Source organism: Setaria viridis, chromosome 5 (genome assembly GCF_005286985.2).
Source record: "Setaria viridis chromosome 5, Setaria_viridis_v4.0, whole genome shotgun sequence".
Taxonomy (NCBI): domain Eukaryota; kingdom Viridiplantae; phylum Streptophyta; class Magnoliopsida; order Poales; family Poaceae; genus Setaria; species Setaria viridis.
This window is the reverse complement of record NC_048267.2, coordinates 42,439,049-42,465,460: the sequence shown is the minus strand read 5'-3', so window position 1 is coordinate 42,465,460 and position 26,412 is coordinate 42,439,049. Positions and strand designations below refer to the sequence as shown.

General features: G+C 48.9%; 2 protein-coding genes across 8 annotated transcripts; both read right to left on the bottom strand.

The window, feature by feature from the left end:
• Nucleotides 1-102: 102 nt before the first annotated feature.
• On the bottom strand, nt 103-3,030 carry LOC117856825 (gibberellin 20 oxidase 2). The gene is made up of 3 exons (XM_034739243.2): nt 2,152-3,030; nt 1,735-2,056; nt 103-735 (listed from the first exon to the last, which is right to left on the bottom strand). Exons 1-3 carry the CDS (start codon nt 2,802-2,804, stop codon nt 439-441), a joined length of 1,272 nt encoding a protein of 423 aa, XP_034595134.1. The 5' UTR covers nt 2,805-3,030; the 3' UTR covers nt 103-438.
• A 15,796-nt stretch (nt 3,031-18,826) lies between these two features.
• LOC117857563 (PHD finger protein EHD3) lies at nt 18,827-25,486 on the bottom strand. 7 transcript variants are annotated; one of them, XM_072293848.1, is made up of 5 exons: nt 24,520-25,486; nt 24,137-24,255; nt 23,288-23,416; nt 21,994-22,059; nt 18,827-19,786 (listed from the first exon to the last, which is right to left on the bottom strand). In XM_072293848.1, exons 4-5 carry the CDS (start codon nt 22,012-22,014, stop codon nt 19,184-19,186), a joined length of 624 nt encoding a protein of 207 aa, XP_072149949.1. In that variant the 5' UTR covers nt 22,015-22,059; nt 23,288-23,416; nt 24,137-24,255; nt 24,520-25,486; the 3' UTR covers nt 18,827-19,183. The 7 variants fall into 7 exon arrangements, with proteins under 7 accessions (XP_072149949.1, XP_034596182.1, XP_034596181.1 ...); XM_034740291.2 differs by adding an exon at nt 21,327-21,645 and having other exon boundaries at nt 23,288-24,255; nt 24,520-25,481; XM_034740290.2 differs by having other exon boundaries at nt 23,288-24,255.
• Nucleotides 25,487-26,412: the final 926 nt, after the last annotated feature.

Here is a 26,412-nt window from a genome sequence, read left to right as displayed (position 1 = left end):
GACATTTGGCACGCAGCTACCGCTACCAGACACGGAAGGGGCACGTGAGCTCCTCGTCCGTTCCAGATTCTGAAATTTCATGAGCCCATCTACATGCATGCGTACAAACATTTATCCATCCATCGAATCCAGAGATTGTGATCGACAAAACAAGAAAACGAAAAGGGGCACCGGGCCGCTTGCTTATATATTTATACTACGTATATATGTATGTTTGTATATGTACACTAGTAGCAGCAGTAGGCCGTGGACGCACGCATCCGGCATGCGCGCGGGGCGGCAGCGCCCAAAAATGGGAAGGCGGCGCGGGGCCCGCGGGCCACGAGGCCGCCACCTCGCCCACCTGGGCGCGCACGTGGGGTGAACCCCCGCGCGGGCCCCGGCGGCGGCGGAAAGGGACGGCGTCGTCAATGGGCTCGGTCGGATCCGCGCCGCTAGCTAGGTGGAAGCCGCCGCCGCCACTGGCGCGTCCTGGGCCGGGCCGTGGGAGAGCCAGCGTGTGAAGGCGTCCAGCGTGCGGGTGTCGGCGCGGTAGTGGCGCTGCGTGAAGCGCATGAGGTCGGCCCAGGTGAAGTCCGGGTAGCGGCGGGGCGCCTCGCCGACGGCGCCGCTGTCCGGCGGGCGCACCACCCGGTCCTCGCGCGGGCACAGGAAGAAGGCCAGCGACCGCCGCTCCTGCCGCTGGTTCACCACCGCCCGGTGCAGGCAGCTCTTGTACCGCCCGTTGGACAGAGCCTGCAATGCATCGAAGACACACACACGAACACAATCAGCCGGTCAGATACACGTGTAATCCATCATTCACAGATGTTATTTATTTATATATATACACACACACACGCACGCACACACACACATACACACACATATATCTACGGAAGTCTTGTCAAAAGCACAGGGAAACCTCAAGACGGGGGGCCAGGCGCGGAAACCGGACGCACGAGACGATGCAGGGGTGCCTGCCACCCACACGGCCAAAGGGGCCGAGCTGGAGCCCCGGCGTGGGCGCCGCGTGCCGGATCGCGAGCGGAAACGGCTAGAAAGCGGGCGGGCAACAGCCAAGCAGCAGCAACCCAACCCAACCAATCTGCTTGTACTCCAGCCGCTACAGGCCCCCTCGCGCATAGGAGGAGCAGGATGAGAGACCAGGCGGGATGGGCGCCGGGAGCAGGCCAGACCACCGCCCGGTCTCGGTCGCCGCTAAGCCAACCCATTCCCGGACACAGAGAGGTGGCACCAAAACAGGGAAGGCGACGAGACCGCGCGCGCACGTGGGTCGCGGGGGCCACCGCCGAAAGCGCCGCCCGCCCGCGCCATCGCATCCTCCGCGCCGCCGCGCAACGCAACAAAACACCCTCCCGGCCTCTCCTGCCGCCACGCTCCAACGGCACGGACCCGTCGGCTCTCCTCTGCCGTCGCCAACGAACTTTTCCCGCGGAAGGGCTCGGGGATAGGGATCAGGGAGCCCTAGGAGGCTAGGAGCCGCGGCCGCGTGTAGCGGCGCCGAGATGGAACCGACTCGAACGCACGTCCGCGTTGCGTCGTCGCTGCGCAGCACAGTGCAAGTGGTGGCTACGTGACATGCCTACGCGTGCGTGTTGCAGTCTGCCCGGTTAGCTCCATTAGGACTTGGGAAACAGAGCAGGACAAGGAGCAGGGGAGCTAGCGCTTTCGTTACTCGCACTCGCCAGAGGAGATAAGAGCAACAAAAGGATGGATTAGCGGCGGCCGTACCATGAAGGTGTCGCCGATGTTGATGACCATGGCGCCGGGGACGGGGCGGACGGGGCGCCAGTCGCCGTCGACGAGGACCTCGAGCCCGCCGACGTCGTCCTGGAGGAGGATGGTCAGCGCGGTGGGGTCGCAGTGCGGGCCCGTGCCCAGCGTGCGCTCCGGCTCCGGGCACGGCGGGTAGTAGTTGCACCGCATGATGGAGCGGCTGTCCTCGAAGAAGTCGCGGTAGTAGCCGCGCTCCACGCCCAGGCTCAGCTCCAGGAGCTCCATGATCGTCAGCGACAGAGCCTTCATCTCCTCGCAGTACCTCTGGTACACCCGCCTGCCACGCCATGTGTGCATGCCGGTTGGCTCAGCTCGTTCGATCAGCACGCCATGTGGATGCAATGCGTGCCAAGTTCATTCCTACATACTTACCCCACTGCCTCGAAGTCCTGCCCGAGGGTGCCGGCGAAGTAGTCGACGACGACGGGCGACGCGGCGCCGTCGTGGAACCCGAAGGAGAGGGTCTCCTTCCAGGGGAGCTTGGACGCGAACCGGTCGGCGTGCGCGCTCGTGTACCCGGACACGGTCCCCGGGACGCGCCGGGCGCGCTGCTTGTCCGCCAGCGGCAGCCGGAAGAAGTCACTGGCGCCGTCCAGCGCCGCGCGCGCCAGGTCCGCGCCCACGCCGTGCCCGCACACCTGGAAGAACCCGTGCGTCGCGCACGCCGCGGCCACCTGCGCCGCAGCGCGCCGCAGCCCCGCGCGGTCGCCATTGCGCAGCACGCCCACGTCCACCAACGGCACGTCCAGCTCCGCCGCCGACGCCGGCCGCGCGTCGTCGTGCGGCCACACGAATGGCGCCGGGATCTTGGGCTCCCGCCGCAGGTCGAACACGGAGGCGGCGGCGGCCTTGCCGGCCGCCGCGGCGGCCCTGTCCGGCTTGGACGCGGGGAGGTCAATGCTGGGAGTCGGGGCGCGGAGGAGGAGAGGCTGGGCCGGGCGGGCGTCCATGAGTGACGCGGCTGCGCGCTTGGCGGTGCTGCTGCTGTGAGGCAGAGCTGGCTCTTGCTGTGCTTGGGACACCATGAGATGTGCGAGCTGCGAGTGTGCAGGAGACCTGTCCGGGCCGGTGGGGGTATTTGTAGCAGGGGAGGAGGGGGAGTTCGCGAGCAACGACAGAAACAAGGGAAGGAGGAAACATTTGCTACCTCATGTGGGACCCGCCCCACAGGGGAGGCCATGCCATGGGGTCTTGTTGGAGGCAGGCAGCCCATATAAAGCCGAAAAAGCACCTAAACAATGAATTTACTTGTTTTATTTGGCTTGTTTAGTCTCCACATCTGTATTTTATTTACCTCTGTTGCGTTAACAAGCCAGAAAAGCCTCCTATTGTTCTTTTAGAGCTTTGCAATAAGCCAATAACGTTATGAGATCCTGTCTAATATTGGATTTTTGTGCTGTTGGCACATTAAAACATGCTACAATCCAACCATGCCATGATGTGGCGAGCATATCATATCATTGGACTATAGCTAGTGGGTGAACCATGCAAGAACCATTTATCCTATAAAGCGAACTGCATTCTTTCCCCCACATAATGGCTATGAACATGACCCTAGATCTCTTTGGGAACACCATTTGGCTATGAACGATTTCTCATCACGCACAACATGTGTGGCCTCTTTTCTAAATAGTACTTACACGCATGCAAACTGTGTGTGGTTAGTCGGTTAGGTTTCTTACAGTGGAATATGTCTGCCCAAGTTTAAATTCTAAACTTGTCATGGATGCTCCTATTATTTTTGAATTTATTTTAAAAAATAATGGTGCTATTATTTTGATAATATGTGTGACTTCGTCAATCTCAAGATTTGATTTCATTGCTGCGCAACCTACTCAACCTATCAATGATTTACTCACGAAACGAAACAACATGTTTCTCATTGCTTCGATACAAATTCTAAAATTCTCTTGGTGAAAGACATTACAATGATCCATACACTTTTAGGCATTGATAGCTTCAGTTACGCGCATAGAAGGCAAACACCACTAAGTTGAACCTTGCCTATACGTATCCTGAAAATGGAAGGAGAATACTCGGATGGCTACTGCCAGCCCAAATAAAGTTGATTGATAGAAGCAATTATTTGAAGTTGTATATAAAACAAATGCAAAATTGATTTCAAGGTGGATGGTGTGGTGCAAGTAACTTTCACTCGTCAACATGCATGCAAGACGAGGCGCGCACATTCATGCATGCGGCGTTGGAGCTGGGTGCCATGGCGTTTAGCAAGTACTCCTACAGTACATGACCCTGCAAGATATGGGGCGCGCGGCAGGTCGTTGTCGTGAGCTCCCCGACCCGGACACGTCAGCGAATAAACGAAATGTGTATAGAAGCAGTGTGCTGCTGCTGCTGCGACTGCTGAGTACACGTACGAGGCTATTCTTAATGGAGAGTTTCATTACAATATTTCTAAAAGTGCTACATCATCTTAAATCTTTGATGAATAAAACATCCCCTCACAATGCACAATTTCATGTGACGATTTCATAAGTTACTCAAAGTATTTAATTATTATATGGTGTTGAGATCAAATATGTCATATAAATATGTAACTACTTGTAATTGTACGTAATGGCACACTAACTATGTGATCGACAAAAGTTATGGAGATGAAACAAATTGCTTTTAATAGGGGTTTCATCATAGTTTTAAAGTCTAGGTAACCGTATACACAGGATTTCATCCCCATGAAACTCAACTCCTCTCTCTTCATAAATTTTATGCCATGTTACTATTTTTGCCTATGTAGCATGTCAGTCAATGAGTTTGAAATCCTCATAAACTTGCATTAAGAATGGCCTAAACGGCCTGGACTAACATGCATGTTCTAACGTTACAGCATCTGGCTCGCGTAGTTGCATATCTCAGTGTCCAAGGGCAAAACACCGCTGGCTCGCGTAGCTTGTGTTCTAACGTTACAGTATACTACCTCCGTCCTAAATTATAGGTTATTTTAACTTTTCTTATGAATATAGAAAAACTAAAACGTCGGAGCTAGTAGCTTAGTTATCTCTGAAGTTAAACCATGCACACGAGAAACAAAAGGTTGTGTTCCACGGTACAACCTATATGACTACATTGCTGCAGTGCCTAGCAAGTGGTTATATAGTTGCACGATTGTCCAGTCTCACTAAAGTGTAGGTAGATTCTTTAACTATCGCAATATGTCTTCTCCTTTCACCTCACTATTAGTTTAACTGGTTGTCTTAAAAGTAAATTGTACGAGCAATAAAGGGTTATATTTGATGACATTACCTATTGGAATTGTGTAATGAGTACGGATTAGGTATTGTTAGAACCTGAGTTACAGTTAGTAGGTACCGATAGTGTTTTAGTCGTACTTCAAGACCGTAAACATAAGTGCATCATTGTTATTACCGAGAGACGATTTGGTGGCAATCGGTTTTGGCAGCAATGTCGATCATAATATGCTTGTTGGCGGTCTGACCACGGACAAACTAAGTTATATAGTAAACTTCATCTTAATCTAAAATGCTTTATAGTATAATAGAGAAAAAGAATTGAACCTTGAGGGCCTGAGGGGGGCCTGGCCGGCTGGCCCTGCGCCCCTGCCAGCCCCCTACTAGCTTCGTCAGATCGTCACTGTAGCTATACTTTAGTAGCATCTAGCAAACAGAGTACATAGTTCCATGGTTGGCCAGCCTCATGAGTGACAAAAGGTGGGTCAGAGATGAATGGTTGGTAGGTTGTGATATGCATAGGATTTTCTTTCACCAGCATGAAATTCTTAGGTGCGTATTCATTGGACTTCAGAATTTTGCTCTGTAGAATTTTTTTTTTTGCCGAGTATGCTCTATAGATTTTTGGCACCGCCACTAGAAACAACTTAAAGCATGGGACAGAGGTTCATCCCACATATATGCTTGCGTCTCTTGTTGCACCCATATGTTCCAAAATGAGGACATGTAGTTACATATAAGATTGGATAACTATCATATATACCACTAATATTTGTTCTGTCTTTAGGGAGAAAGTGAGAGAGTGAGCCAATGAGTTCACATTGGAGAGGTCGAAGAGAAGAGATAGGAATCTTCCCCCCGACTAGATTGTTTGTTTGAGATCCCAACCGGAGGTAGAGTTGAGAGGGCTCTGTTGTTTGCTTTAACTTTGTCTCAAGTCTTGAGGGAAGCGTGGTGGGTGCCTTGGGGGAAGCTACAAACCAATGTGTTGTGTTGTGTGTTGCAATGTCCCCATTCGGTTTGCCTGCAGGGCAAAGGGCTTTCATTTTCCTTCATTCACGTCAGGCCACTTTCTACCCCAACGTGTCATTTCTCCTTTAGTGTGTCCTTTCTTTTTCCAAAGTTCTTTCTCCCAATCATCAAGTTTGCCCTACACCCTCCAATAACACCCTCAAGCATGTTGATTGAGTTGACATCATACATAGTATCAACTCATTAAATTTGAGAAACCAAACTACTTGGACCTATAGTGAGAAAATATTAGATTCTAAGAAACAAAGAGATAGCAACTATTTTCACGCTTCTATCGGGGAATGAATGCAAGATTGCATCAGGAGGCTTATCCCCTTATGCGCCACATATCCACGTTAATTGTTTTGAATAAGGCGGATACCTGATCACCGGGTTTCAAAATCTCCGATTTAGTACAGGTGCTCACGCTCGCCGCTCATTACTCTTTTGGTGGTAGATGATGTAGTAACCGATGAGTATTCGTTTATGTTTTTTTTCCAACAAAAAGGTGTTAATCTGAAAGTACCCGTACTATATTTTTGGCGGACTTAGGCCCTGTTTGGAAGAGGGATTTTAAAGTTTAGCACTCCATTTTTAGTACCCTTTTAGCACTTGGACTCCCAAACAGGTGTGCTAAAAGGTGAGGGATAAAGTTTAGCACACCCAATTTCATTAGCACATCAAAGGGGTGCTAAAACCTGCTAATAGTGCTAAAGTGGTCCTCAAGCCCACATTTTCCCTGGTTGCCCCCCTCTCTCTCCTCTCCTCTCTCTCCTCCCTGCCGCCTACCTCTTCCGCCTGGCCCCGCTGCCTCCGCCGGCCATGCCTCCTTCGCCCGCCCCCGCTGCCTCTGCCCGCTCTGCCTCCTCCGCCTGGCCCCACCGCCTCCACTGGTCACGCCGCCTCCGCCGGGCCTCGCCACCTCCGCCGGGCACGCTTCCTCCGTTGGCCCCGCCTCCAACGCCTGACCTCGCCGGTCCTACCTCCTCCGCCCGACCATGCCTCATCCGTCGGCACGTGAATCTGGAGGGGGCGCGAGGGAGGAGTGGGGAGGGAGGCGGCGGCGGAACTGGAGCTTGGCGAGGAAGTGGTTGGCCTTGACGACGCAGCGCACACCGATGGTCCCGAAGCTCGGCCGCTGAAGAAGGCGTAGGTGGCCTTGGAGTGCACAGCGACCACAACGGAGTTCCGCTCCTTTCGCCTGCGGCTGCTCCCTGGCGGCCACCGGTTCCTCCCGCCCACCCCGTCGCCTGCGGCTGCTTCCCGGGGGCCACCGATTCCGCCGCGACCGCGTGGCCCCGCGCTGTGGGCAAGCACGACGCGCTCGATGGAGAAAAGAGGAACCTGGCTTAGATTTGTTCAGTGGGGTAGAAGAGCAAATGGGTATAATTGTCTTTTGAAAACCAATGTGCTAAAATTTAGCACACCATCCAAACATCTCAAGGTGCTAAACTTTAGCTCTTCATTTGAGGGTGCTAAAATTTAGCACCGTGTTAAACTTTAGCACAGAGTATCCAAACAAGACCTTATACTGCTACATACGTGGCACTAACAAAAATATTATCCTATTCTTAGGAAGTGGATCGTAAACTGGGCGCAAAACAACACGTAGCTAGTGTCCGATTCCAGTCGAGTTGGTTCAAATTGTCACGGAGCACGTCAATGGCTCCATAAGGGACATGAGCATCTTGGGCACCCAGATAGTACTGTATGATACTTCTGGCACTGACTTTGGACGCTTGCGATGAAGTGCTTGGCTGCTTGCTACGTCCCAAACTTTCACAGAAATTTTTACCACCTCCCCTGCCACCATGCGTTTGCACCTGTACCTGTACTTTGTGTTGTTTTCCTTCTTTTGTCCTGGCTTCTGCTCATCTCTGCGTCTGCTGATCTGCTCAGTGGACAAGTACTTCATCGTGAAGCACTGCAGTCCTGCACCACCACCTGATCACAAGAGAGCAGTACTTCGATTTGCTACATGCACTCCAACTGACGAGAGCCTCCCAATCCCAGCTGCCGGGGTATCAATATCAACCTATCTGTTAGCATTCAGAAAAAGTTCCCTCCCCTCTTTTTTCTTTCAGATGAGTCAACCGTACCATGATTGATGTTCTACATTAGTTACCTATAATAAGTACCTTTTTCTTGGATTATAATCTGCCACAGTAGTTAAGCAAGTGCTAGCATAGATCTTATCTGTTCAGATCAAGGAGCTTGGAAGGGGCAAAGGGCGTCATGGTCATGGAGAACTGGCCACACAGGCAGGTGTGGCCACAGTCCAAGCAGCTAGCGTTCAGCCTCCCAATGCGCCGTGTCGGCTCGGCTCCATCTCCCTCCAAAACCCCTGCACTCTCATCGCGCCTGCAAGTGGGCGTGCACGGCGGCATCGACGAAGAGTCCAAGCCCGCATGCACGGCTGCTCTCCGTCACTTGTCTGATCGACCGACCGATCGATCCGGCCGCTGCATCGCACCCGATCCGGCCGCTGTTTGGCCGAATAATCCGTGGGGGTGGGGGCCTAGCTGCTACCAGGTCTCCTGGTGGCCGATGCGAGCCGATCTGCCGGTGGATGCCGCCGCCACCAAACAACACAAATTGGCCAGCACTCCTGTGGCGGAATCAGAGGTTGCAAGTGACCATCTGCAAGGCCGCAACTTTGAGGCGCGAGCACGTCAAGTCATGGCACCGGAGATCGATCGGCCCGGGAGCCAGACACCAATCGATCGATCTCCCTCCCTCCACTGTGCGCGTGTCCGTCCATGTCCGTGTCCCCTTCGTGCGCGCCCCGGCCGGGACCGGGAGAGGAGAGAACTGATCGGCTTGGAGTTGGAGGCCCCGCCGGCCATTATCGCCGTGTGCGTGCATCGGTGCACGGAGCCCCGCCCAGCAACTTGCTGCCGCGGAGACTTTTCGCTAGCGCGCAGCTCCACCGATCGATGGGCTACGTGCTCCTTTCCGACAGATTTCACTTACCATGATAGCGCAAGTTCAGAACTACAGGCCAAATGTGGCATGGAGTCTATCGGGACTAGAAAGGCATATGATAGCTGACACCATATGCCTATTCAGCACATTCAAATGCTATTTGGTAATAGCGAAAAAAATCAAATAAGATCCTCTTTTCTCTTCTCTTCTTTTCTTTTCTTTTCTGTTCAGAAAGGAAGGATTTTTTAATTATACTATCGTGTTCCGACTGTTATGGGACCAGTGGCAACATATTTGCCACCTTGGCCCACTGTTTACTGACCCAGGTGACCTCACGTGTCGGTGACATCGGAAATTGCCCATTTTGAGAGTGCCAAAAGGTTAAATGTGCTTAAAGGAAATATTGATGATGAAACCTGCCTATTCTGTATTGACGTAGAAACCACGCATCACTTGTCCTTCAAATCTAAAAAAACCTTTAGATAGAGGAGATGGGGAGGCCAAGGGAGTAGTTGGGGCCATACAATTTGGCAGGAGATGATTGTTGAATGTTGCTTGTTCGGGGATGCTAATACCTAATAAGCTGTGGAGGGGCTATTGCTTGACGGATTGTGACTGTGCTAACAAAGTATGTCTGTGACGCATGAGCACAAGAGGCACTGGGTGATTGCTAGGTAAGCAAGGAGGGCGGTCAATCAATAATTTTTTTTTAAAAAAATAGAAGAACTGCTGATTATATTGAAAAGAATTTTTTTAAAAAAAATAGAAGAACTGCCGATTATATTGAAAAGAAGAAGGAGCGCGAACTAAGTACAACATCAAAATAAACACATGCAACTGCTGGTTCATGCGTAATACAACTCAAACGGTATTAATTAATAAGATTATACGGAGAGATGGGATTAATGTTACAGGGATCTTTTTTCAAACAATCAGATTGTGCGTGGAGACAAACAAAACAAAAATAACGCATCGGATATTTAGATACTAATTAGGAGTATTAAATATAAACTATCTACAAAATCCATTACACACGGATGGAGGCTAAATGGCGAGACGAATCTATTAAGCCTAATTAGTCTATGATTTGACAATGTGCTGCTACAGTAAACATCTGCTAATGATGGATTAATTAGGCTTAATAGATTCGTCTCGTCGTTTAGCCTCCATCTGTGCAATTAGTTTTATAATTAACTCATATTTAGTCTTTCTAATTAACCTCGAATATTCGATGTGACACGGACAACCTTTAGCTCGAGTAACAAACACCCTCTAAGTCTGTGTAACAGTACAAGCCCGGCGACTGTAGGTTTCAGGTTGCCATCAATCCGTAGCATCACATCCATTAATATTGCCTGTTCACCTGTCTTGATTTCAGGAAACAGTGCACCTATCAGCAACTTTTCAAAGAATAGTCTCGAGAGCGGAGCTTGACACCACCCCGGAGGATCTAGCCAGCTAATTAAGCTAGAGCGATTAGCCGAGATCGATCGATTAGCTTGCAGTACAGTTAGATCTCATCAAAACAGGGTGATTGAGTGGATAAACGCGTGGGCCCTCCCATCGGCGGATCATGGCTGCTACGCCACAACCTGCGATCGCAATCTGGAATCCCTGGAGCTGGAGGTGCCGGCTCCTCGCTGGCTGCTAGGTGCCCATGCTGTGCTGATGGTGCTCTCTATCTGATCTCTTCCTCACAATCCTTGTACTATATGCCTTTTTGGGAAATGCAATTTCTTACGCACCAATACTCATCCATAGAGCCTTTACCCGATTTTATTTTATTTATTTATTTATTTATTAAAGGGCATGTCTTGCCACTTTTTGTTGTGTTAGAAAAAAAGAAGATAATACATGGAGCCATGCATTTACATGTCCTGTTTCTTTCTTTGTCCACACTCTTGATCGAGCCTGTGGACAAGCTAAGGGCTACCTTGGGGACGGGACGACGAGCAGGATATATTTCTTGAGATCCTGGACGCGCTAGGGTACAATGCAAGATTGTTGTTGCCTACCTGCACAAGTACATCCTCCATGCATTATTACTACTTTTTTTTTCTCTTACCCTTTCAGTCCAGACGAACTGAGAAAGGACAGTACTCCAGGATGCAGGGCAGATGGATAGATCTTTTCTTGCTTGGCAGCATCTGTTCGTAATGTGCATGCAGATCCAGGGCAGAGGAGATCGGATTTAGAACGCAATAATGCCATGCTTGTGTCGATCGCCATGAGACCACCTTGCTAAGCTCTGATCAGATTCTAATGGCTGTTCAGGCAAGAGGCAGCAAGCAGGCATGGAGTGGCATGTACATGCTTGCTGGATCGACGCTGCCTTAGAGGACAAAGCGATGGATGCACTGTGCGTCCATCCCTCTCATCGCGACATCATCCAGCACATGCCGTTGTTAGTTTGGTGCGGACTGTGGAGGCATCGAAAACGCCGAGCTCTCACAGACTTTCAGATTGATCCTCCCGTATCCTACAATGACACGGACGAAAATTAAATCCGGTCCTGCCTTGAACTGTGTCTTTATGCTCACTGACGCCTGGGTCCAACAGAACCGGTTGGTAGTACACTACTCCCCTGGACTGTTTGTCGGCGTCTCTTGCAGGAGTTCAAATTCTTGGAGGTCTCTTTCATTTTCCACGCCGGTAATCAACTTGGCCTGCATACAGTGCCTAGGTCCCTTGTCACAAGAAGAGGTACATGTGAAGAAGACAAAGCATCAACAATGACCCCAGAAACTAGAGAACATCTAGCTAGGGAACATAAACATATTGCCCTCTTAATTCTTGTGCTTGCAACTTGTGTAGCAGCTGGGGCCTAGCCGACCCCTTTCATGGCTGTAACGACAGGGGCAGGGAAAACTCCACCAAAGCCTGCCTGCCCTCAGCCTCAAGGGCATCTCCATGCATCTCCATTGTCATTACTTACCGTCTTCATCCTAAATTATTGTTCATTTTATTTTTTAAGAGCATACTCCTCCATCGTAAATTATAGGTCATTTTGAATTTTCTAGATGCATAGATATATGGTATATCTAAGTGCATAACAAAGTCTATGAATCTAAAAAATCAGAACGACCTATAATTCGGAACGGAGGGAGTATCTTTTGATATACACATAGATATATACTATGTCTAAATACATGTCAATTTATGTATATAGAAATTCAAAATGAATAGTATTTTGGGACGGAGAAAGTATCTGAATTCTTTCCATGAAAACATTCTCCAATCTTCCATGAGCAAAAACAATCCCTTTCATGTGTATATATACATGGTTCTGGTCTTGCAAGCATGCCAGTACTCGGTCGCACGAAGCTTAGATACAAATTAACAATAGATCGTTTCATAATTTCCCCTCCCACACAATCATCCGTCTTTAAGCTAAATCAGGCACGCAAGTGACTTCACCTGGTTATCAGTACTGTACATGAATACTTATTCGTTTTGACTTTTCTAATTACGTAGTTTTTTCTGTGCACTTATAGTATATAGTATATGTCTAGATGCATAATAATATCTATAAACTAAAAAATCAAAACGACCTATAATTTGAAACGGAGGGAGTGCTACGGTAGTGTCAAGTGTCAGAGCATCATAGAAAAAGAATAAATGTAATCTTTTTACATTAGCATAAAGTCTGTAAAGACCATTTCGTTTGTAATTTCTTTTTTGACGAAGTCAGCAGGGAAAATCCCTAGCTATTTTTTTATAATTTTATTTATTTTAAACCTATTTAATTCGTTCCCATGGGAAGTCAAACTTGGGGCTGGTTACTACTTGTGTGGGCTGGTTGCTACTTGTGTGCTCTAACCAGGCTTTTTTAATTCGTCCCCATGGGAAGTCGAACTCAGGGCTGGTTACTACTTGTGTGGGCTGGTTGCTACTTGTGTGCTCTAACCAGACTCTTTTACAATTTCGTTTGTAATTTCACTCCTTACAATGTACTGAGTACCACCTGGCAGTAATATAGGCCACGCCGCGACAATCTGCCGCCAGGCGCCCAGCTCCCGGCGGGCTGGTCGTGTCGAGCGCAGGGCAGTGCGTCGGATCGATGAAAAGTCTGCCACCGTCACTCACCCACCGAGACGATCGGCGATGGCCTCATGGCACTCGGCGTCAGTGGCGAACCGCGCGCACGGGCACAGCCGACCGGGCCGCAAGACCCATCGGCGGATCAGCCCGGGCACCGGCCGGCGGCGACAGCGAGCGGCATTGCGCGTGGGACGTCGCGGCGCTCGGCGGCCGGCACGTAGCACCGGTCGGCACCTATCGAGCTTTGGAGTGGCTCGCCGCCGTCGCTCGCGCTCGATTCGATTCGACGCAACAACGCACGGGTACGCGGTGATTGACCCCTGCAGTTCCATCGCCGGATACGAACATGGTGATGGCGCTGGTTGCTGGTGTGGGATTGGGTGCTCTTTTCCCCTTTGTGTGTGAGAGGGAAGGGCTGCTGTGACAACTGAGGGACGGCTCCTGGTACGGGCAGGAAAGTACCATGGGGCATGTGTCATAGGCTGCCTCAAGGCTCAAGGTCCTTGTTGGCCAATGACTGCTTGCAAACCGGACGGGGAGGAGGTTTTTAAGGTATCCAATACTATCATTTAGTGGTATATAGTATAGAGAAAATCTAACCGTCCATTGTTAATTATGGCCCGACCCTACCGATTCAAGTAACACAGTAACTGCCGATCGGATCCTTTCTACAAGGTATGGCGGCGACTTCATGGCCGTAGCTGCGCCTAAACCGAGAGGTGGGTAGGTCCATCGCAGCCATGCGCATGCAATAAGCGCCGCCGGCAAACAGTACAGAGCCCACAGAATTGGATTTTCAGAACTGGATTTTCATATTTTGTGTCCTCATTTCATTTGTTCTCGTTGACAGTCTATCAAGAACGTCCACTAGATCATGATGCATATGTGATCTAAGGAGCTAATTACTTATTCATGCAGAGAAATGTAGATTAGTCATGCCATTAGCAGATTAATTATTTCTGGACACGCAACATAATTCTTGGTCGGCATTCAGTCGAACATGCAGCATTCAGTCGAACATGCGCAGCACGTGGCTCCGAAAACGATATTGTCCGTCTGTTCGAACAAGCTTCTTGCGTGCGCGAAGCCATGACGACAAGACGAGCTTGTCGGCCCTCTCTCGCAGCTATGCCCTTAGAGCGGAGGGAAAGCACCACCCACCAAGGCTTGCTTCTCCCGACTCGACCGTCGTCTTGCTCTAGGCTACGGAGTTCGATACGTCGGCGCGGGCATCACCCATGCTTGCCGGTTGCCGCGTCCAAGCTTGGGTCAGGAGGCCTGTCATTCCGGCGCTAGAGCCGAACCAAAGGACGGCTCGCCGGCGTGGAGCTCTCTGTCTCCACGTAATGAATCACCCCCGCCTCACGTATACTAGAACTTTGCCCCGGTGTCAAAATTAAATAACAGTAACACACTATCTGTATCTTCCCATAATACCCTTATACTACCTATACTACTTATACTACGGGTTAACTCTTTGATAGTATACAATTAATCTTAATCGTAGGGTCTAGTATACACTAGTATGGGTACCGTAAAAATCTCGACGGGACCTTTCCCGAAGCTGTCGAAAATGCAGTGGGTACAACATGTACAAGGCCTTTACATTGAAAACAAAAGGCATTGAGGCAATACTAGCTTAACCTAGGGATGGCAATCGGGCGGGTTCAGATCTGAAACCCGCGGGTTTAAGACCCGACGGTGCAGGGGCAGGTCTGGTTCCTCCCCCACGGGGCTGCGGGTTCAGGCCCCGAAATGGGTCAGGGTGGGGCTGGGTTTTGATTTACCCCAGCGGGCGCCCACAGGCCCCCAAAGTTAGGTCAAGCTAGCAACCCACCAGCATGAATATACTCAACGCTTAGCCCATGAAGCCAACGAGGTCGGCTCACCGCTCCTCCCTCTCTACTTCAGCCCACGAAGCTCCGGCCCACAACGCCCGCCGCTCCTCCCCCTTCTTCTCTACGCTACCCGTCGGCCGCCTCTACATCTACACCTGCTGCTCCTCCCTCTCTCCCCGTTCCTCCGGCCGCTCCTTCCCCTTCTTCTCTGCACCGCCAGTCGGCCGCCTCTGCGCGGGCGACCCGGCGGCACGGCGGTCACCGCTGCCGTTGGGGAGTGGGGATGGGGTGGAGGCCGGCGGCGGCTGCGACGGCGTGTACCTCAACTTAGCCTCCTCCCCGATTGCATCTTCACCACCATCCTCTTGCTCCTCTACCTCCCCACTGCCGTGCGCACCCAAATCCTCTCCCGCCACTAGCGCCGCCTCTGGGCCTCTGCGCCGCTCCACCTCCTCGACTCCCACATCCTCATCCCCACCTCCTCCCTCTCCGTCGTAGTCTCCTGAATCCTCACTTCCCACACCGGCAACGCTGCGTGGTTCCACCTCCTCCTCACCGACCACGACTCCTGGCTCCGCGACCCCACGGCCACAGGCGGCAGCGCCGGCGACAGGGAGCCCGGCGGGCGGCACGGCCCCCGCAACACGGCGGCGGTGGCGCGGCCCCCACGGGCAGACGGCTTGGGTGTCAGGGGACCTGCCGGGTTTCGGGGTCGGGGCAGCATTTCCACATGAATGGGGTTTCGGGTTCGGGGCGGGTTTACTGTTCGGGTTTCGGGGGTGGGTCTACGGAAGCTTCACCCGTCCCCGACCCGCCCCATTGCCATCCCTAGCTCGGCCATGAATAAGGCACGACTAAACAAAATGAAAAACGCTAGGTCGGGCTCCAATGGAAACTACTCTGATCGAGATTTTTTTTAAAAAAGGAAATTCGACATGATAATTTTAATTTTTTAGATGATCTTCCACCGATGTGTGATATTTCTACTTTTAAAAGGTCTAGTTCCATGTGTGTTACGAAGGATGCCCCAAAGGAATAGTGGAGCCCGAATATTCTACCACTTGACTTTACTTTTCATATCCTTCCTAGAGCTATACAAATGTCACTTTAGCTAGTCGGTCCATAATCCTTTAAGATTATTTAAACCAGCATCATTAGATTAAAAAACCTCTAGTCCAAAAATAATCTCACCTTTCTTTCCTTCTTTCCATTGCATCGTTAACAGCACCGTCCCTTCTATAGTTGTACCCCTCCACCCCTCCCCCGCCCATCTTTTTTTTTTGTCAACAACGCATACATTGTTGGACTAAAATGCCCTCATTCTTAAAGCCCCACCTTGCTTCCGCACTACACCCAGCGTCCGTTGCCGACCTCCCACCTCTCCTAAATCTCTATTTATTAACCAATCCACACCGTCAGAATATATGCTCTAACCCTAAATAGCCTCACTTCCTACTACATCCGTTGGCTGCCGCCACCACCCTTCCTACCTCTCCTAAATCTTTATTTATCAACCAATCCACACCGTTGGATGGAAATGCTATAACCCTAAATAGCCTCGCTTCCCACTACGCCGTCCGTCGCCCGCCGCCACCCCTCCCACCTCTCCCTGCACCTCATTTACAAATATGGTCGTGAACAACACCCTCCTTCCTACCACACCACCACATAGTATTGCAAGATCCAACTCGATTCCTTCTCGTCTCCATGGCCAGTCAACTCCGCAGCCGTATGATGTCCCCATCCACTATTTCTCCCTCCAATCTAGGGTTTGAGCCAACAAGCGGCAAGGATTGCGCTGGAGATCTGATGACTAGATTGAGTACATATGGAACTCGAAATGCGGCCATGGAATCACTTGATCAAGCGCAAGGAATCGGGTATGTTTCATCGTGTCCCTTATTTAAAACTTGCAAGGTAGGCATGGCATACTGCATCCATGGCTTAAGTGAGCTAAAACAGAGGCATTAGATTCGGTTTTAGCAAAATTATCATCACATATATCAAATCCATAATCCTTTTCTCTTGAATCGACTCGGTGCCACCCTTGATTTTTAGATTTGGTCTCTTTTTTCATCATTCGAGTCGTCTCCCGTCCTGTCGCTCTACCCCCAAATTAGTGGAGGAGGGGTCATAACGCCCATTCCCACGTTGACTTACCGTCTAGGAGCTGACTTGAGAAAACAGGGAGTGGATCCATGTTTCTTTTCCCATGAGAAAGATGCAGCCAATCCGCGCTTGAAAATTGATGCCAATCTCATCGATCCGATCAATTACTAAATCGGGATTCGCGGACAAGCAGCAGCATGAATTTTCAAACAGATTCTCATGCAAGATGAGGACATGATTAAGGTAGCTTGGAAATCTCATCAGTGTGTGGTCCCACTGCAGAGGGCAAATCACTGCCATGACCATGGGAGAGGAAAAAGCTGGGAGTGATTGGCTGTCACTGTCTAGGCAGGAAGCCAGGAGGGCCCCTCGAAACTGAGGTGAACAAGAGCTGCCGCGCCGCCGCAGACGAAAGGCAACTGTCCCGGTTGCAACTTGGGTCATGGTGGGCCTCGAACGAGGCCCATCGAGTCCATTCACTGTCCTTTCCTGGGCCTCGAACGAGGCACATCCTTACTGTCCTTCCTTGGTCTCAGGCATCACGGCACGCGCGTTCACGTGGGCGGGCTTAAAGTGAACGGTGGGCTCGATGAGAGGGAAAGGAGTTAGTATCGCTCAAGCACAGTACGGAGAGAATGCACAGTGACTGACGCATCCTTAAGAAAAAGGGTACAGTCCCAGTGCAGCAATTTGCAGTTTTGGAATCTCTCAGAGACTGAAAAACTTTAACTTTATTCCAAAACTGTTGTAAACATGTTTGCAGTTCAGTGTTTAGGCTGACAAGTTGTTGGCTACCCTACTTACAAAGTGGGCCATACATGTCAGTCAAAACTAGCTGCTTGCGCCACGCACCAATTTACATCTGGATGACGGAAAGGGGTCAGCCATCACGCGCTCTCCATGGATGATAGACCCCAACCATACTTGACGTCCGGAATTTCAGGTGAACACAACAATTTAAACTCTGTTTCAACATAGGAGGGATCCAATGATGCACCTAGGAGGCTACTGAAGCCTGCGTGCGGCTGCGTCAGTCGGCTCATGACAAGCTCTGCGAACTAACTGGTAAGATCAACAGAGTCATGATGTTATAGGATTCTAAAAGAAAATTCATATCGAAAAGTGCTATCTCGCTTGTTACTGATGCAGAGAATACTCCTTGATGCTCCATTGAGTAATAACTCTGACCATTTTTTTTTTTTTGGTTATGCAGCTCTGTTTGTTTCTTGCAGGCACACCTGTAGGGTCCAGTCCTGGGGAGGATGGATGCTGTTGCTGAAGCCCAAGTGATTCCTAAGCAACAGGTACATGATCCTTCTGTCTGTGTGTGTGTTTTTTGAAACCATGAATGGCATATGTCGAGTTGAACAAAGCCTGATGTTTCAGTGCGATATTTAGTTAGTGCAGTGAGAATCCAGAGTTTGTTGCATGTCAAGACTCATAGGGGTATTTTCTTGCTTCTGCCACTGCAAAGTACCCGGACCTTATACGGTTTGCACGAGGAGCGTCACGTGACGGATTAGACGCTTTGGCGATGGCAGCAGATTCGTGGTCGGGAACGGCATGCAATGGCATGCAGATAAACAAATTCCCCCTGTCCCATTTTTGGCCTGTCAACAGTTTCGACAGGGGAAACTCTACAGAAATGGCCCAGTAGGATGTGTTGTCCCAACAATGCATTGTAGTATAGCAACGCCTTGTCATTCAGGATTCCAGCCTTTCAGCTTTCAGGCACCAGCACCACCAAATAAAAAAAACGGGCAAAGACTGATGCATCAAGCTGCACCACCAGCCTTTCATGGCCTTAGTAAGGAATACCTGGGCCGATTTCCGAACTGGAAACCACCCACAAATCAAGCTGCACCTGCAATGCACACAAGCTAGAACATAGAAACCACAGCATTTAACAACAGACACTTTAGTCTACCAAGATCCACCATTTCATTGCAGTTTAAGTACCCAGCAAAGGTATCAAGGGTGCTCACGACCTTATGAAGTTCCGACGCCGGCAAGTTCGTCAAGTATGACCACGGCAGGATGAAAGAAACGATTAAAAAAAAGGATAAGAGCGATTCTAGCGAACTCATATTCTCTACCATCAGTTCAAACGGCACTTGTTTCAGTTCAGAGACCCTCGGCCTCTAGTCCCAACTCCTGACCATCAGGTCTTCAGCTGGGACAGAGCTGAGGCTCTCCGGACAGAAACCTTGTGCTGCTTGAACTCATGCCAGGGAACACAAATCCACCTGCTCACAACCTCCATCCCAATGCCTCCTACTCTGCAGCGGTCGCCGGCTCCTCATTGCCTCCTTTCAGCATCTCCAAGGTGATCGCCGCCTCTGCGGCAGCCGCCTCGTCATCAGCTCTCCACTTTTTCACGCGAGAAAGCAGCAGGTCCACGCCCGTATACTTGTCACTCTTCACCATCGTAAGATCATGCTTCCTGTGTTCCGACAGCATCCTATCCTCGTACTCTTTCACCTTCACCTCCCGTGCCCTCGCCTTAAGGCAGAGCTTGCAGTACCATTTCCCCTTGGGCACTCTAGTGCGACGAGGACGCAGGCAGTAGAGGTGATATGCCTCATCACAGCCGTCACACAGGATGATCTTTTTGTCATCCTCGTCACGGTGACAAACCCGGCAGAGGCATGATGGGCAGTACCAGCATTGCTCGTTCATCTGCTTTTTGCTTGCGATCTGGTCAGGACTCATGCACCGGATGTGGTAGTACTTGTACATGCAAGGAGGGTGGCCACAGATTAGGAACCTCTTGCTGTCCTCTTCAGGTTCTCCACACAGCTTGCAACAGCCTCTACGAGCAGTCTCCGACAGGTTCGGAACCTTGGAGGCGGCCATAGTGCGGGCAACAACAGCTCCCTGAATTACGGTAGCATAACATTTGGTCAGTGATGTTTGATCCGTAGTACAACTCACAAAACTGAATATGAAAATTGATCGCCAGTTCACAAGGGGATCAAGATGAACTAATGGAAAAATGCCAAAACATGGACAGAAACAGCACAGGTAAACATTCATCCTTCCTCGCAAAAAAAAAAAAAAGCTAAACATTCATCCTGAAGAAATTTAGGTGTAAATAAAAGTAAGACGCAACAAGAAACATTTGGTGATAAAAATGTGTCCCATTCTTTGTTATCCAATTACTCCAACTTGGAGCTGCAAAATCAATCCAGCCCACCATGTCATGTCCTGGAAGCTGCCTCAATCAATTGGCAAATTCAGGCAAAGGAAGAAGGAACAGGGTTTGTTTTGTCAACCAAAACAACTGCCGGCGACGTCCCAGATAAATAAGCCACTGTGAAGGGGAAAGAAAGATGATCCAGGACCCCAGTCCTCCAGATAAAATCGATTATCGATCTTTGTTTGAGATAATCTGCTTCGACTATCAGTTGCCAATTGCCATGGACCTGTTCCGTTCTTCCTTCTGAACAACAGGAACTAACTCATGTGTCCATCTTTAACTCCCAATCCCCCTTGCCTTTTCAGCTAGCAAATAACATCCCATCTGACCAAAAAATATCCATGGTCACCCTGCCACCATAGATTGGTATGTTGAACTAAAGTCGATAGGTATTCGCACAATCCCAGCAAAACAAGCCTCCTTCCTTGCGAAAAGCAGCCAACTATCCAAGATGTCAAACACTTCGTTTGTTTGTCCATCAAGAATTTCCAATCCACCTCAAGGCAAGCGAAGGAGAGTGACCATTACAACTGATAAATCTGCCAGCATCTCTGCTCTTTGATTATCCTCTCCCCAAAAGTACAAAATCATTCTTCAGATAATTTATCTTCATATCAGGAATTCTTTCATATGCACACAACAGAAATTTCACACTGAACCACAACAAAAACGTCTTTGAAGCAAGTCTAAAGTCCATTTGGGATCAAATGGCACCTCGATTTAATGGAAGCCTTTCAAGTATTCCAGTAGGTTTGATTAAATTCATTAGAAAAACCATCAGCTATGGTGCTCCATTCAATCTATGGACTGAATAACATCAGATATCTTCCCTTAACAATAAAAATTTAAAGAAAATAAAAATAGTGTCAGATACTTCTTGTTCTGTAGAATATGCAACCAGCATATCATACTCAGAAGTTTTTAACTTTCCCTCGTTCAGAGATTACAAATCTGGCTACAGCTGAATTGAACTTCGCATCCCTTGGCTCAACGACTCTTTTGTACAATAGACAGACATCGATAGCAAGACGAAGTAAAAAGAAATTCATGCAAATCTCCAACCTAAAACACCAAGCACGACCAGAAAGCACCCTGTTTCCCCAACAGAACCTTCTCCCTCAAAGATCCACCGAGGGAGTTGGAAATTTTTGGGGAAAACGCGGCCAAAACAGCAGGAAGTAAGGGGAACAAGTAGAAGAACATGGTTTTGGAGAGTACCTATGCCTGGTCGCACTTTGGGGGGAGATCGCTACTGGATCTGGGTCTCTGGGTCTCGGCCTCTCGGGGGAATGCAGGAGGAACACGGATCCAGGGAAGATGAGCACAGCCAAAGGAGAGCGATATCTGTATTGGGTACAGCTCAACGGGGGGAGGAGTGATCCTCCTTAATTGATCAAGGAAACGCTCCTACCTCCTCCAAAATATCGAGGGGGATCATGACAAAATTCTGGCCTAGGTGTGAATTTATTGCTGCCTTCCTTTTTTCTGTTTGTTTCTTTTTAATCCCCTCAAAAGAGTTGTGCTTCTGTCATTACCCCTGTTAAGCACAATTTCTGAGATGTTTTTTTTCAAAAAAAATTTGATCCATGCCTTGCCTACAATTTCTTATATGTTTGTCACTACCCTGGATATCTCTGTAGTTGTTCATGGTTCTGGCGTATTGGTAACTGAAAGAATGAAGTGATATTTTGCCCAGCTATATATTTGTGTTGCAATTCTTAAGGATGCAGTAAGTACTTGATGATATTACTTAATCTTTTATAAACTAAAGAGAACTGTAAATTTCCAGTACACTAATCTCATAGGCTCTACATGAACACTCCCAAGATTAGTATTACTTTTCATGGGATGTGGAGCACTACTGCATTAGTATAAGTTTCCATACCAGAATACTACCACTGCTCATCTTGGTTCGACTCTTTATCCCCTCCGAGGTAAGTGCCACATGAACCTAAAACAGCAGTGTGAAAAGGTTCATCTATAGAATCAAGAGAAACAGGGAACTTCTTGTTGTTGAATCAAAATTTTGTTTGCCTTTGAGGTTTTCTTCTAGGTTTTATAATTATTTCACTTTCAAATGCTTACTATATCAAGTGACCTGATGACACATTCTAATCTTGTTGGCAGTCTCTTCATACATTTGGATGCGATGTTTCTTTTTTCCATTTCTAGTTGCAGCAGTATCTAGGACAATTTCCCATTCGTCCTAACAATGAGTTGACAATAGAAGTTGAATGCATAACTGCATATAAGTTTGCATTATCTAGGAACAAATTACTAAACGCTCCTAAGTAGGTACAGCGTGTTATCATCTTAGAATACTGCACTTCAGTATTTAACTGTGTGATGCCTTCAAACTTTTAAAATATATTTCTCCCTTCTCTTTCACCAAAAACTAGGAAACTGACAAAAATGGTAAAAAAGAGGGGGGGGGGGGGGGGGGGGGGGCGGGGGCAGAAAGCTACTCATATGGCCAAAACGGATATTATTAATTCATTGGGTTGGAAGTGCCAAAAATGCTTCTTACCTGTAACATGCATGGATTAGCAGAAAACAGCCTAGAATGTGAGAATGCCAAGCTGGAAAAATTTAAGCTCCTTAAAAATTACCAGAAGAATAGACGTTCAAAGAACTTGTGAGCCTGTGACACCTAGAGGGTCTTATCCGCAGTTTCTTTTCACTATTCCATTTCAGCCTTTTTTGGAAGTTTACAGTTTATGCTGCTTCACCAGACTTTTAGGAAGCCATTGAACGATGCCAAGAGAATATACAGGGATATAGCTCAATAGAACATGTCAGTATTCACATCCACTACACAGATGTCCTAACAGCTATATTCGTTTCACATTTTTGGTGGTGTTATTTGAACTCATCACAATCAATATTCATATAGAAGACATGTGACCCATGGATCCTCTATTAACATGTTAAATAGAGTTATCTCAATGAAAATTTATAAGAAAATGAACAAGTGACATCAGTTTGACCATCCATATAGAATTGTACACTAGATAATAACTCTTTCTTAATGCTGTTTGTAGTGTTTGCCTTGTCTTATCATAAAAAACGAGGCTGCTTACAAAATATAACTATTGGTTAGCATTTTTCTGTCAAAATTGTAGGTTCCTAATGGAAATTCCAGTAATGCAAAAATGATTGTTCTTTTAGTGCATACTTACCCTTTTAGAGGCAGATACATGTTCAGTTCACATTGCTAGAACTAGTAGGGTTGAACCGAAGAAGTAAGCAATCTGCACAAACTGCCACAAATGCACCACAGCACCAGCGATGAACTTCACTTTCTGCACCTGAACCAAAGAAAGACTCCCAGGTGTTGATATGATGGCTTTGATACATTTGCAAGTTTTAAAGATGAAAAACATGTGATTATACACTTTGACCTGCAGTATGAACTATGTTAATGTCCAAATATCTGAAGAGATTGCCCACAAGATCATGTTGAATCATAAGGTCTGTTAAGATTTCTCTTTGGTTTTGTTTTATTTTTCAAGAAAAATGAGCCTTTTCACATAAGCCAATCCAGGTATAGGTGGCACAACATTGCCATGAATAAGGAGCAAAATATAATAGTAACCTTTAGTTGATAAAACCTACCTACCAATGCAGTGATGATCTCCATCTCATCAAAATTAGTACTAGCCTAAAGAGTGTCCTGTTCAAGGCTTCAAGCAGTCAACCAAAAACAAAAACGCTACTAGGAAAGTGCTCTTATCATGTGCTTTTCCTCCTAAAGGTTAAGCAAAATCAGCGAGTATTTTTGACAGATTTTAGAGTTGCAGCATTGATATATAGCATGGAGGAAAAATTGCCACGTTCAATCACTTATCATGTCGCATCTTATTCCGCAGGTACAGTAATATAGAAACCATGAAGCCCTCTCAGCTGTTCTGTGGTTCAACAAGCAAGACACAGTGTTGATTCCACACAGAAGACAAGAGTAACAGCCGATCTTACCCAACGCACCTGCTTCTGTCCATGGAAAAAGCGAAATAGGAATAGCCTCTTACACAATTGCGGTGTATGCTGCTGATGGTGCTTCTTCCAATAATCAGTTTCACGCATGTGCTTGCTGTCTCACCATGAGTGGACGAATACGCTCCGCTTCCATCCTGTTTCGATGCTGTTGCTGTGAGGTGTCAGTCGATCAGTATGAGCATGTCAATGGAAAATATGGGCGCTTCAAGAATTCCGGGACTCTTTGCAGCAAGGCTGCCGAAAGATACATATAGGATATAGATTTAGCAGACGGGGTGAGGAATGACTCTTGCGAACTGTAGAAGCAGTAACATTGCTTGCTGCTGGCCGCACCATGAATTCCGCGATTCGAGCTTGCACGGCACAATTGGGTTGATTGATCCAGCAGGGAAGGAAAGGCTGGCCAGATGATTACCTGGATCGTGTCGGCTCCGGAGCTCCCGTCACGCGATCTCGACAGCGAGAGGAGGCGCGGGGCGAGCGGGCGGCGCTGATGGATGATGGCACCGCGCCCACGCGCGGAGCCATGGATTCGGCGGGTCGGAACAGGGCGCGGGGCGGGATGTCGCGGAGAAGGCGACCCGAGGGGCGGCGGGGTCCAGGCCGAAGGAGAGGTCTCGCCGCGGGGGAGGCGGGCCCGGCGGTCGAACGGAACGGTCGGAGCGCGGGCGCACGGCCGCGATTGGGGCCGGGCCGGCGCTGCACGAGGCACCAGCAGGGTGCTGTTGGAAACTTGGGAAGGCCGAAGGCACGGCATGCCGGCAGTGCCATGGCACCAGCTTGCTGTGGCGGCTGCCGAGGCCGCCAATTGGAGGCACGCGGCCGCCGCCCGGTGCCGGGTTGGCTCGCACGGCTGGATCGGGGACGAGGCGGGCGGCAAGGTTGCCGCGTTGGTGGCGGCCGCCTTCGTTTGGCACTTGGCAGCGGGGTTCCTCCTGCCGTGGGTGGCTGGGTGCTCGCTCGGCGGTGGCAGAGGCAGTGGCAACCGGCGCTCACGGGGATGCTTTCACCTCGCCTTCAGGATCGGCCAGGCCCACCGCCGCGCGGCATCAGATCTCACAGCAACAGTTGGTGTCCACGGCGCAGGTTTGCAGGTAACAAGCAGCCGATGCATGGAGGAAGGAGGATCTGCAGCAGCACTGGCATCTCCTACTGGGCTACTGGTGGCGTGGCGGTTTAATTTGAGCACGGCCAGGTGTCCCGGAATGACGCTACGATTGGTCGCGCCGCGGCAGAAGAGAATGGCAATTTTTGAAGAGCGCATTGTGTCGCCGAGCATCTTTGTTCCACAGTCCCATGGCGGAAGAAACTACGGGCACCTCCAGTCCTAAATCGATTTCTGAAGTCAACGAAAACGAACACAAATTTGGTTCGGTAGCTCCTGTGCGCCATCGATTGATGAGTCCCGCATATTACAATAAAAAAAAGTATCCTTCAACCTATCCCGTGTCTCATCCAGCTGCCTCTCACATACATGGAGGTCGAGGAGATGCTCCTGGAAGAATTTTTTAACCGTTCAGTTCGACGCAAGTCTGGACATCGATTTTGTTTCTGACAAGCAAACATCGATGGCCACAGTGTGCTACGTTCGATTTTTTTTTTTTTTTTGCCAATGTTCGATTTCTCCACACACTGGAGCTGGCCTAATGGCAAGGCTGCGGAACCGTGTCAAGCATCCTGGTGGACGAGAAGCAAATGAAGCGAGGATGGATCACGTCATCTCGGCGGTAGCAACCGCACAATTGAAGTCAAGATTCCAGAGGACGATTGCTCTGTCAAAGTGTCAATTAGTTGGACGAACACTGTGGGGGTGTTCGGATACCCTCCGCTAAATTTCACCTGTCACATCGGATGTTTGATACTAATTAGGAGTATTAAACATACTCTAATTACAAAACTAATTGCACATATGGAGTCTAATTCGCGAGACGAATCTATTAAGTCAGTCCATGATTTGACAATGTGGTGCTACATGAACCATTGCTAATGATGGATTAATTAGCCTTAATAGATTCATCTCGCGAATTAGACTTTATCTGTACAATTAGTTTTGTAATTAGCTCATGTTTAGTTCTCTTAATTAGCATCCAAACATCCGATGTGACCCTGCTAAAGTTTAGCACCTCGAATCCAAACACCCTCTATATATTGGTGGTTATTGCAAATCCTTTGTACACTACTCTCTTCATGCTTTGAAGACATCCATGCGGATGTGGATGGTAATTGATCCTCTAATTTAGCCTAGCAAATTTAAGGATCGAGCTCAATAAGAGTCGAGCTATAATATTATAAGATTTTAAACTAAAAA